Source organism: Chiloscyllium punctatum, chromosome 14 (genome assembly GCF_047496795.1).
Source record: "Chiloscyllium punctatum isolate Juve2018m chromosome 14, sChiPun1.3, whole genome shotgun sequence".
NCBI lineage: Eukaryota > Metazoa > Chordata > Chondrichthyes > Orectolobiformes > Hemiscylliidae > Chiloscyllium > Chiloscyllium punctatum.
The window spans coordinates 298,576-311,007 of NC_092752.1; the positions used below are offsets into that span (position 1 = coordinate 298,576).

The 12,432-nt window shown below is 41.3% G+C and overlaps 1 protein-coding gene across 2 annotated transcripts in view; it reads left to right on the plus strand.

Annotated features, from left to right (window-relative positions):
• Positions 1-12,432, plus strand: part of wdr32 (WD repeat domain 32) — an 88,037-nt gene that overhangs the window by 6,354 nt on the left and 69,251 nt on the right. For both annotated transcript variants that reach the window (XM_072583701.1, XM_072583700.1), the window contains exon 2: positions 11,705-11,818. In XM_072583701.1, coding sequence (XP_072439802.1) covers positions 11,705-11,818 — 114 coding nt within the window. The remainder of the gene's footprint in view (positions 1-11,704; positions 11,819-12,432) is intronic.

The following is a 12,432-nucleotide window of genomic DNA, read 5'->3' on the forward strand; positions in this document are numbered from 1 at the left end:
TCTATGCAATTTCTCTTCATAATTAAAGTTCTCTAGCCCAAACAACATCCTGGTTAATCTTGTCTGTGCACTGTCCAGTGCAATCACATCCCTCCTATAACGTGTATTCCAGAACAGCCCACAAACTGTTCCCCGAACAACGTTTTACACAGTTCCAGCATCACTTCCCTGCTCTTAAACTCTTTGCCTCTGCCAATAAAAGCAAGAATCCATCTGCCTTCTCAACTATATCTATCTTTCTTGTGACTTTAAGGGACCGGTGAGCATGAATACCAACGTTCCTCTGATCCTTGGTATTTCCCAAGGTCCTACTGTTCGCAAAGGGTTCAGGGTAATCCAAGAGGGAAGAAAGGAAAAAATTGTGGCTGTAAGAGCTGCTTTTTTTTTGTTGAGGTATTTTCACTGTTGAAGTTGATTTTCTTGGATTCTAGGAGCAGGGAAAAATATCAAAACAATGGCACTTTGAAAATGGAGGAAGACAGACGAAGTTGGTGACCACATGATTCAAACAGGGAAAGAAGTCTACACTGCTGTCTGACTCAGCAGTGAATCTGCATAGCTACTGCCTCTGCTGTTTAAGTTTTAAGTATCTCTGGACATGAGAGCTTGTCTAAGCTTCAAAATTCACAGCTGACCTTGGAGAAACCTGTGTGGGACAGCTGTCAGCAGGGGAGCAACTAAGTTGTTAAAGTACAGATATGAGACAGCTCAGGGAATAAGAATAACTTTACTGTTTAGTTTATAAAGCTACAATAGTGAGTAGAGTGGGTTCTTTTTTCATTATATGTTGTATTGAGATCTGTCTCTTGATTAAACTTTAAAAATCTAAAACATAGTGACTAAGTTAGCCTGGAGCAGTTTTTCAGAGCAGTAAGACTGTGCTAGTTTCTGAGTCTGTAGATTGTTAAGAAACAAAGATGGCCTTTAGTAGAGTGGTGTGTTCTTCCTGTCAGATGTGGAAGATTAGGGAGAGTTTCCGTGTTACTGACTATTATGTCTGTAGGAAGTGAATTTGGTTGCGAATACTACTGGATCACATGGATTGGTTGGAGTGGCAGTTGGAAGCAATGAGGGGGTGTGATGGATGGCAGTTGTAGGAAGGGAGAAAAACTGTAGATACAGTCAGGTTGATGGGTTATCTCTAGGAAATATAGGTGAGGAAGGCAGGTCATGCAGAAGTCATTATACACATTTGAATTAATTGATATAGGAAGAGCAAAGGATGAGATCCTGAGGAGAGAATATAGGATGTTAGGCAGAAATTTAAAAAGTAGGTCCTGGCGGGGTAGTAATATCTGGATTACTCCCAGTGCCACGAGCTAGTGAGGGTAGGAATAGATGGATAGAGCAGATGCATGCAGGGCTGAGAAACTGGTGCAGGAGAGAAGAATTCACATTTTCCTACTCTTTGGATGCTGCCTGACCTGCTGTGCTTTTCCAGCACCACACCCCTGACTCTAATCTTCAGCACCTGCAGTACTTACTTTCGCCTACCTGATCAGGCATAACCTAGTACTCTGTAGGAAGCTAGGGAAATGATTGCTGGTCTCTTGCTGAGACATTTGTATCATCAGTAGACACAGATAAGGTGCCAGAAGACTGGAGGTTGGCTAACGTAGTGCCACTATTTAAAAACATTGGTCAGGAAAAGCCAGGGAACGATAAACTGGTGAGCATGACATCGGTGGTGGGCAAGTTGTTGGAGAGAACCTTGAGGGACAAGATTTACATGTATTTGGAAAGGCAAGGACTGATTAGGGATAGTCAGCATGGTTTTGTGCATGGGGAATCATGTCTCATGACCTTGATTGAATTTTTTTGAGGAAGTAACACAGGATTGATGAGGGCAGACTGGTGGATGTAATCTGTATGGACTTCAGTAAGGGGTTATGTTGTGAATTTGGGTAGAGTACATTTAGATTTGGTGTTTGTAAAGTGCTGGGGGTGGAGTATTGCTTGGTCCCTTTAAAAGATCATGTGCATTTTCTGTACTTAGAAATTTAAAACACATGTTTGTGAGTAGCAGCTTGAAAGTTTGAGTGCACAGAGAGCATGCGAATTGAAACACTTGTATTGAAAGGCTGTACAGTTAGCAGGCCAGACAACAGTTTTTAATTAAGATAACAGGCTTTTGAATTTAGCCAGTCAATTTGAACCAGGTGTTTAGAAACCAAAAGCCTAGTAAATTTAAATCTGATGATTTTGACAACATAGGACCAATTCTAATGTAAGAAATATTGATATGTCATCATGGATATAAAGAGAAGGGAACAGTTGGACAAAGACTCCAGAACTAGCTGCCATCCACCAGAGCTAACGGCCCTCCACTTTTGAGAATTGCTGGCTTTCACAGCCTCCTGTATATCTTGGAGAAAGCACCATCTAAGTAACAATGATACCAATGGCACAACTCGTTATTATTCCTGACAGGAGAATTGACGGAGAAGGCACAAGACATACTCGAAGACATGTAACTTGGCTGTAGTTTCAAGAGTCCAGATTCTACTTTTTTCATGAGTGGGATTTGTATTTATTTGAACAGCATACCATTAGAATCTTGCTTTATTCAGGAATAGTTAGTAGGGATTTATTTGGTTTGTTAATAGTTCAGTTAATTTGTTCACTGTTAGATAAATAAATTGTTACTTGTTGATTTTAAAGCGAGTGTCAGGGATTTATTCTGTTTATCCACAGGAAGTTGCTGAAAAACAGTGCTAAATACACTTTTTGCACTCTTTTTTTTTTACACATTGTAGGACCAGGTGCTCCTGTTTACGTGTTTTGGTTTAGTTCTGAAACGGTGGGGTGGGATGGGGGCGGTTAACCTCCGCTTAATGGCATTTGATGAGGTTCCTCATGGTGGACTGATTGGCAAGGTTAGATCACATAGAATAGAGGGAGAACTAGCTATTTGGATTCAGAACTGGCCAAGATAGAAGACCGGGTGATGGTGGAGGGTTGCTTTTCAGACTGGAGGCCTGTCATCAGCAGTGTGCCACAAGGATTGGTGTTGGCACCACTTCTTTTCATAATTTATATAAATGATTTGGATATGAATGTATTATGGGTGTGGGTATTATGGGTACTTTGACAGTGAAGAAGATTACCTCAGAGTACAATGGGATCTTGATCAGATGGGCCAATGGGCTGACGAGTGGCAGATGGAGTTCATTTCAGCTTTACATGAGGTGCTGAATTTTGGAAAGGCAAATCAGGGCAGGGCTTATACACTTAGTGGTAACGCCCTGCGAAGTGTCACTGAACAAAGAGATCTGGGAGTGCAGGTTCATAGTTCTTTGAAAATGGAGTCCCAGGTAGATAGGATAGTGAAGAAGGTGTTTGGTACGCTTGCCTTATTGGTCAGTGCATTGAGTATAGGAGTTGGGAGGTCACTTTGGGGCTGTACAGGATATTGGTTAGATCACTATTGGAATACTTTGTGCAATTCTGTGTCCCTGCTATTGGAAGAATGTTGTGAGGTTAGTATGATTACAATGTTTAAAAGGCATTTGGATGGGTACATGAATAGGAAGGGGTTAGAGGGATATGGGCAAAATGTGGTCAAATGGGAATAGATTAATTTCGGATATCTGGTCGGCATGGATGAGTTGGACCGAAGGGTCTGTTTCCGTGCTGTACATTTCTATCACTCTATGTAGTCCCTTGTCTTGTTTGTCCTGCTGAAGTACAATCACTTCATGCATATCTAGATTGAAATTTATTTGCCACTGATCAGCACATCTGACCATCCTGAAATCTAAGGCTATACTCCTCACTATTTACCATCCCACCAATTTTTGTATAATTGACAAATTTACTGATCACCCCACCTACAATTGTTTATATATACCACAGCAGCAAGGGCCCAACAGAACAGCATTGGACACATGCTTCCAGTCACAAAAACATCCCTTAACCCCTGCTTCCTGTCAGTCAGACAGCTCTGGATCCAATTTGCTAAATTTCCTTCAAACATTTGGGCTCCTAACTTTGTTATCATAATCCTGTGAGGGATCTTATCAAAAGCCTTCGTGATATCTAAGGAGTCTGTGGAAATGCATTGCTCTGGGTGGCACTGTGGCTCAGTGGTTAGCATTACTGAATCTCACACCACGGACTCTGGTTCGATATCTGCCTCAGTGACTGTGCAAACTCCACACAGACATTCTCCCCTTTTCTGCGTGGGTTTCCTCCGGGTGCTCCAGTTTCCTCCTACAGTCCAAAGATGTGCAGTTTAGGTGGATTGGTCATCGAAAATTGCTCATAGTGTCCATGGATGTGTAGGTTAGGTGGATTAGTCATGGGAAATGCAAGGTTATGGAGTATAGTGAGAGTGGATCTGGGTGGGAGTATGGACCAGTATGGACTTGATAGGCAAATAGCTTCCTTCCACACTAGGGATTCTCTGATCTTCACACCTGATCACACCTTCAAAAAATGCAGTAATGTTGATCAAACATGACCTCCCCTTAAAACCGTGCTGACAATTCTTGATTAATCTGTCTCTTCAAGTGCAGATTAATTCTGTCCCTCAGAATTCCTTTCAGTATTTTCCCCATTGCAGAGGTTAGACTGACTAACTTAGTTTCCTGGTTTATCTTTTGCTCCCTACTTGAATACTACTACCACATTGGCTGTCCTCCAGCCCTCTGACATTTTTCTTGCGGCCAGAAAAGAATTGAAAAATATTACTGGTGCCCTAGCTATTTCCTCACTTGTCTCACTGAACAATTGATTAGAATGTGGATATATACAAGAACAAAAACAAACTCACCGTTCATTTCCCTACTGATCAACAATCAATCTTACCCTTAAATATATACAAGCACTCTATCCCACAGCTCCCTGTGGCAAGGAATTCGGGCCACTTAATTCTGAGGCCATGTGAAACAGTTCGAGACTCTCCCTTGAGGTGGAACATATCAGCATTTACCCTGTCAAGCCACTTAAGAATACACTATTTTTCAATGAGATCACCTTGTATTCTTCTTGACTCCAGTGAATAGAATCCAAATTAATTTAGTTTTTGCTCATAAGGCAATCCTTCCATACCAGGGATTGTTCCAAAGAACCTTCTGTGAACGGTCTCCAATGAAATATGTTTTCCTTAAATAAGGAGACTAGTACTGCTCTTAGTACTCCAGGTGAGGTCTCACCAGCACCTTTGTACAGTTGCAGTAAGACTTCCCTACTCTTCTGCTCCAACTCCTTGAAATAAGGATCAACATTCCATCAGCTTTCCTGTAAGACAATATGAAATAGAACTAGGAGCAGGTTGTTCAGCCCTTGAGTCTCTTCCACCATTAAGTAGGATCATGGCTGATCTGGCATTCCTTACATCCACCTTCTTGCCTTTTCCCCAGAACCCTTGATTCTGCTTGAACAATAGTGTTATATAGCATTGAAACAGACCCTTTAGTCCAATCTGTCCACGCTGACCAGATATCCTAAATTAATCTAGTCCCATTTGTGTCAGCATTTGGACCATATCCCTTTAAACCCTTCCCCATTCATATACCCATCCAGATGCCTTGTAATTGTCCCAGACTCCATCACTTCCTCTGGCAGCTCAATCCATACATGCACCACTCTCTGCGTGAAGAATTTGCATCTTTTACATCTTTCCCCTTTCACCTTAAACCTCCTCATAATTTTATAAACCTCTATAAGGTCACCCCTCAGCCCTTGAGGCTCCAGGAAAAACAGCCCCAGCCTCTTCAGCATCTCCCTATTAGCTTAAACACTCCAACTTTGGCAACATCCTTGTCAATCTTTTTTGAACCTATTCAAGTTTAACAACATCTTTCCATTAGAGGGGGATGAGAATTGAACGCAGTATTCCAAAAATGGCCTATCCTGTACAACTGCATAATGACATCCCAACTTCTATACTCAGTACACTGACCAATAAAGGCAAGCATACTAAATGCTTTCTTCATTATCCTATCTACCTGCAACTCCAGTTTGAAGGAACTATGAACATGCACTTTAAGGTCTCTTTATTTGGCAATACTCCCCAGAGTCCTCCCGTTAATTGTATACGTTCTGCCCTGATTTGCATACAAAGATGTAATCCCTCAAATTTATCTAAATTAAACTCCATCTGCCACTCCTCGGGCCATGTGATCAATGTTCTGTTGTACTCTGAGATAACCTCCTTCACTGTCCACCACACCACCAATTTTAGTGACATCTGAAAATGCACTAACCATTCTTCCTATGTTCACATGCAAGTTATTTATATAAATGACCAAAATCATACTGCTGGTCATAGCCCTTCAGTCTGAAAAGCAACCCCACACCACCACCCTCTGTCGTCTTCCTCAATCCAATTTTGTATCCAAATAGTTGGATCTTCCTGGATTCCATGTGATCTAGCCTTGGTAAACAATCTACCCTACAGAACCTTGTCAAATGCCCAATTTAATGTTTGGTGCAAATTGGGCTACGTTACATTTACTTACTTCCTCCAAGTCATTAATACATATTATAAACAGTATTGGAGTTCCAATCCCCAACTGCTCTTTCCTGCCCATTAGCCAGTTCTCTATCCATGCCAATACACGACCTCCAACACGATGGGCTCTTATTACTTAAACTTTAGTCAGATACCTTGTCAAATACCTTCTGGAAGTTCAAATACAACACAACCACTGGTTGCCTTCTATCCATTTTGGTTGTGACTTCCCTAAAACTCTAATGAGTTCTTCAGATACAGTTCCCCTTTCATGAAGCCAAGCTGACTGTGCTTGACTACATTATGTTTTTCTAAAAATGTTCTATTATGACTTGCTTATTTGATTCCAATATGTTTTCCCACAAAAAGGCTAATTGGTTGAAGTTACTCTCTTTGACACCCTATTTACAAAGAGAATCATCCTGGAATCTTGTTTGTGGCCACTGAAATGCCTATCTATTCCCCTTATAATTGAACCCCCTGTAACAGTTGCATTCCACAATTTGTCCTCCTGTCCCAGGTATCAGAGCCAGCAATGATTCAATCACTTTCCCCTGAGAGGCTATTTCCCCCCAGCGATATGTCTGTTTTGCAGTTGAATGCCACAGGGATTCCTGCATTGTCTCCTTAATTTTCTGACTCTGCCTTGTGGTTACCCATTCCCTTTCTGCCTGTGGAATCTGTGACGACGACCACCACCACCACCCCCCACCACACACACACAAAAAAATCTCAGTGCATCATATTCACAATACTCCCAGCTTCATGCCAGTCCCACAGTGTTCCCAGCCCCTGCTTCAGCTCTGAAACCAGGGCTTCAAGGAGCTGTGGCTGGAGATACTTCTGCATTCATATTGGCCTCACCACTGGAAATGTATCTGGCTTCCCACATAAAGTAGGAGGAGTCAACCATGGCTTTGAGCTCCCCTGCCATGACTCACTCCTTTTGGATTAAAGCTTTAATGGTTTCTTAAAGTAAAATAATATCGATTACTTTATGGTCCTTTTTTCTTTGACCTCATTAAGGCAGAATGTAGCCCTTACAAACTATAAACCACCAAACTCCACAAACAATAAGCAATAGTAGTACAAATAATTGTTTACCTGTATCCACCCAGTCAGTAGCTTCCATTGCCCTGTATCATTTTTGAACCCTGAAGTCACTGCGGGAAGTCTACCTTTCCTTTGAGTGAAGGTATTGTTAGATTGCTCTGTTGAAAGTTTTTCTGCTGCTTCTTGCCAGATTTGTGCTCTCTCTGACCAGCTGTTCCTTAAAGTTGCCCTTTTCCCTTGTGTCCTAAGTTCCCTAAGACTTTACTTTTGTGTTAAAGGGACGTACTCACCAATGAGAGGAAAGGAGCAACTGATCACCACCACCTTCTTCCACCTAACTCCCTGTTTTACCAATGTTACAGTGTAATGCAACATTCCAGTTCATTGGGCATCACTGGAACTTCTTAGTGAGAATCGCACGACACCAGGTTATAATCCAACAGTTTTATTTGAAATCACAAGCTTTCGGAGCACAGCCCCTGATGAACATTGTCCATCCCGATCCAATACCAGCACCTCCACAACATTTCTTCTTGGTGATATCTAAACATTTTTAAAGCAAACAGATAAGGTTTGCATGTTTCTTGCTTTTAGAAGTTTTCAGTTTTTGAATTTTTTTTGTAGAATAGATTAGGTTACTTACAGTGTGGAAACAGCCCCTTGGACCCAACAAATCCACACCGACCCTCCGAAGAGCAACCCACCCCAGATCCATTCCCCTACATCTACTCCTTCACCTAACACTACAGGCAATTTAGCATGGCCAATTCACCTAAACTGCACATTTTTGGACTTGGAATAGAATCCCTACAGTGTAATTTGACCTAACATGTACGCATCTACTCTCCGAAGAGCATCCCACCCAGACCTGTTGTCCTGTTTCCCACTTCAGTCGAAGCAAAACGCTCAGAGACAGAGTAGTTTTACCTTCTTTTATTCCAGGCCCTGGAGAGAGAGAGAGAATGATCGCTCATGTGTGCAGGGACAAAGGTTCCCGGTCGTCTTTCGAACAACAGTTTCTTAATGAATTAAATAGTCATTTTACAGGGACGAGCATCCAGATAAGGCAAATACATATAATAGGGGAACCTCGATTATCCGTATGAGATGGGCGGGCAATATTTCGTTTGGGTAATTGATTAAATGCCTTTCCTCTGGGGCTGAGATTTTAAAGCCTGCTCCCTGTTTAGGAGATGCAGCAGTACAGCGCGTGAGCCTCCACCCCAACATTGCCCATTGCCCCGTTGACCACCTCCGCCCAAACCCCATCCAACACTGCCTGCACCCCAACTTGGTCCAAGACAGCCCCCTGCCCCACAGCGCAAAGCGTGCAAGCCCTCGCCCCCCCCCCCCCCCCCCCCCCGTCCAATCCCACCCTCGCCCCAACACTCCCCGCTCCCCAAACCTGTCCAACACCACCCCTGTCCCCACACACACACACACACACCCCAACTCAACCCCATCCAACATCCGATTTTCAGATAATTGGTATTCGGATAATCGAGGTTCCTCTGTAATTGGGTGACAGTTACAATCAGCGAGTAGAGATTAAGCCTTTTACTGCTGTTCAGTGAATGTTCTTAAACTTGTTAACTGAATTTGTATAATGGATACTTTTCCATTTGTTAACTGACCTTATATACTGAATGCTTCCAATATTGTTCAATAGTTCTACATAATGACTGCTTTTCCATCTTGTTAACCCATTACCCTTGCCTCCAGCACCCCTTTGTTAACTGCATGTTCTTATCTGATCTGAGAGGTAAAAACAATGACTGCAGATGCTGGAAACCAGATTCCGGATTAGTGGTGCAGAAAGACCTCAGCAGTTCAGGCAGCATCCAACGAGCTTCGAAATCGACGTTTCGGACAAAAGCCCTTATCTGCTCTGAGTCATGCTCAGCTGGACCTCTTGTGTCACAAAACTCAGAACTCAACTCTTTCCCTACCTACTTATACCCTATATACATTCTCAGACCCATCCATCTACCCTAGCCCTGTGGCCTTGCACTTCCCATGGCTAATCTACCTAGCTTACACATCCCTGAACACTATAGACTATTTGCCAATCCACCTAACCTGTGCATTTTGAAATGTGGGAAGAAACCCACACAGACATGGGAAAAGCATGTGAACTCTACACAGATAGTCACCCAAGGCTGGAATTAAACCAGTGTCCCGAGCGCCTTATGGCAGCAGTGCTAATCATTGAACCACAGTGCCGCTGTTCCTCAGCTTTTTCTACAACCCTGACTTCTTAGAGACTGAACACCTGTCACTCAGCAATAAGTAGTTTCTTCAGACCTTTTTTCTCCTAATACACTTAAGTGTTCACCTGAATCTCTACTTCAAGGCTATAATTGCATATTAAGAATGCATGTATCAAAAAACTTCAGACCCTGGTGCCATTCTCAAGAACAGAAATACAATCACAGAAATAAAAAGCAAATATGAAACTATAGACTGTGCTATACACTTCAGGATCAAAGTTTACAAATATTAATACATCATGAACCTTTACCACAGTATTAATGACCTGAATCTTGGTGCATTGGGGACAATTTCAAAATTTGTTTATGATCTAAAGTTTGGAAGCAATATGAATGGTGAAAGGACAGACTGATGGACTGATTGGGCAAGTAAGAGATGAAGCTCATTACAGTGAAATGTGAACTGGTTTAGTTTGGTAGGAAGAATATGAATGGAATATTAAATAAATTGCACAATTCTATTGGCAGTACAGGGGTGGAGGGACTGGAATTTTATAAGCATAAAAATTAAAACTGGCAGGACGGGTTGAGAGAATAGGTTAAACATCCTAGACCTTGTTCATACAGGCAAAAAGTATCAAAGAAAATGAGTTGTGTTAAACCTGTATAAACATAGAAACACAAAATAGGAACAAGAGCAGGCCCTTTTGGCCCCTGCAAGCCTGATCTGCCACTTAGTTTCACCCTGGCTGATCATTCCATTTCAGTATTCTGTTTCCACTTTCTCCCTTTTCATCCCTTTATCTTAAGGTAGATATCTAACTCCTCCTTAAAACATTCAATGTTTTGGTCTCAATGCTTTCTCTGACAGAGAATTCTACAAGCTCAACATTCTCAGGTGAAGGAAGTTTTCCTCATCTCAGTTCTAAATAGCCTAAACCACATCCTTAGATTGTGACCCTTTAGTTCTGGATTTTCCACTCATTGGGAACATCTCTCCTCCGTTTATTCTGTTTAGTCATGTTAGAATTTTATAGGTTTCTAAAATGCTGGTTTAGACTTAACTGGAGTGTGGCATCAATTCTGGGTGCATCACTTTAGGAAGGATGTGAAGACTTAAGAGGTAACACAGAAAATTCATGAGAATGGTCTTAATGATGATAGGGAGATTTAAACAATCCTTAGACACGGTTGATTTTGGGATAGTGTAGGGGGACGAGCTGAGAATAGTTCACAGGTCGACGTAACATTGAGGGCCAAAGGGCCTGTTCTGCGCTGTATTGTTCTATATTCTGTGACCAGCTGTGTAGGTAGATTTGAGAAATTTGGACTATTTTCCTTGGAGAAGAAAATGTCGAGGTGAGATTTAATAAAGTATTCAAAATCACAAGGGGTGTTGATAAAACCAGTAAGGAAGAACTGTTCTCGTTAGTAAAATGATTGAGAACCAGAGTGCACAGATTTAAAGTCATTTGCAAAAGAAATAAGTGATGTAACATTTCTTTCCACTCTATGTTTTGCTCGGGATTGCACCACCTGAATGTGGTGGAGGCAGATTCATGTGAGATACTCAAGAGAAAATTAGATAATTATCTGAGAAGGAAGTGTGTGCAGGGCTATGCAGAAAAAGCAGTTAAGGTGACATTCAGTCAATTGCTAAATTGGTTCCTTCTGTATTGTAGCAGTTCTGAGATATTCCAGCCATTCATGTCAATGATGACCAGCTGCAATTTTAGTTTTGCTGTGAAGCTGCTGAATGGATAGCAGTTCTGTTAAGGTTCCTTGATGCAACACTTGGTCAATTGCCACCTTGATATTGAGGGGCAATCACACTCATCTTAGCTAGCAGTAAAATGATAAATAAACATTTTGCACTTTTTAAAAATTATTAAAATATCAAATACGACAGTCAAATATCATTTACAGTTTGAAAATAAAAACTTATTTGATTTGCTGCTAAGTCTTTGTTTTATTCCCGATGTAGATCTGTGTTGACGGTAGCATGTGAGCAGACTGAAGTTCTCTTGTTTGACCCAGTATCTTCAAAACACATCAGAACTTTGTCTGAAGCTCATGAAGATTGTGTCAATAACATCAGGTCAGTTCTGCAGCAAGATCGAATAACATATATAATGAATTTGGGTTTTTCTTCCTGTTATCGGACTCCAGCCTTACCCTGGTCAAGGGGCAAAATGCTGCATTTTTTGGACCTCAAAAAAAAGTCCAAGTGCAGAAAACACTAATAGGCCTCTCAACTTCTGAAATAAAAATGTTTTGGGTGTAGATAGACCCCTTTTTAAAAACATTTCCAAACACATTTTGGAAAAAGGGTATATCTAAAACATTAACTTGTTGTTTTTCTCCATAGATGATATCTTGAACATTTCCAGCATTTTGTGTTTGTTTCTTATTTTAAACTTGGTGTTAAATCATGTTGCAAAGCATTTACCTCTCACTCTACCTTGTACCTATGTAATGAACCAATATTCTTCAAAGTTCAGTGTCTAGAACATAGAGATGTTTTAGTAACATATTAAGCATTTTGCCAAAATATGTGTTTCTTTATATATGATGTTAGTCTCTAATTTCTTGAGAAACAATGATATGGTTTGACTGCAGTTGCAAAATTAGTTTGCTCTAAGAACATGATGTGCAAGATGAAAGTGCTATGACCACCAAGTCCATTTGAGTTCAAACCCTCAATTAGCTAAA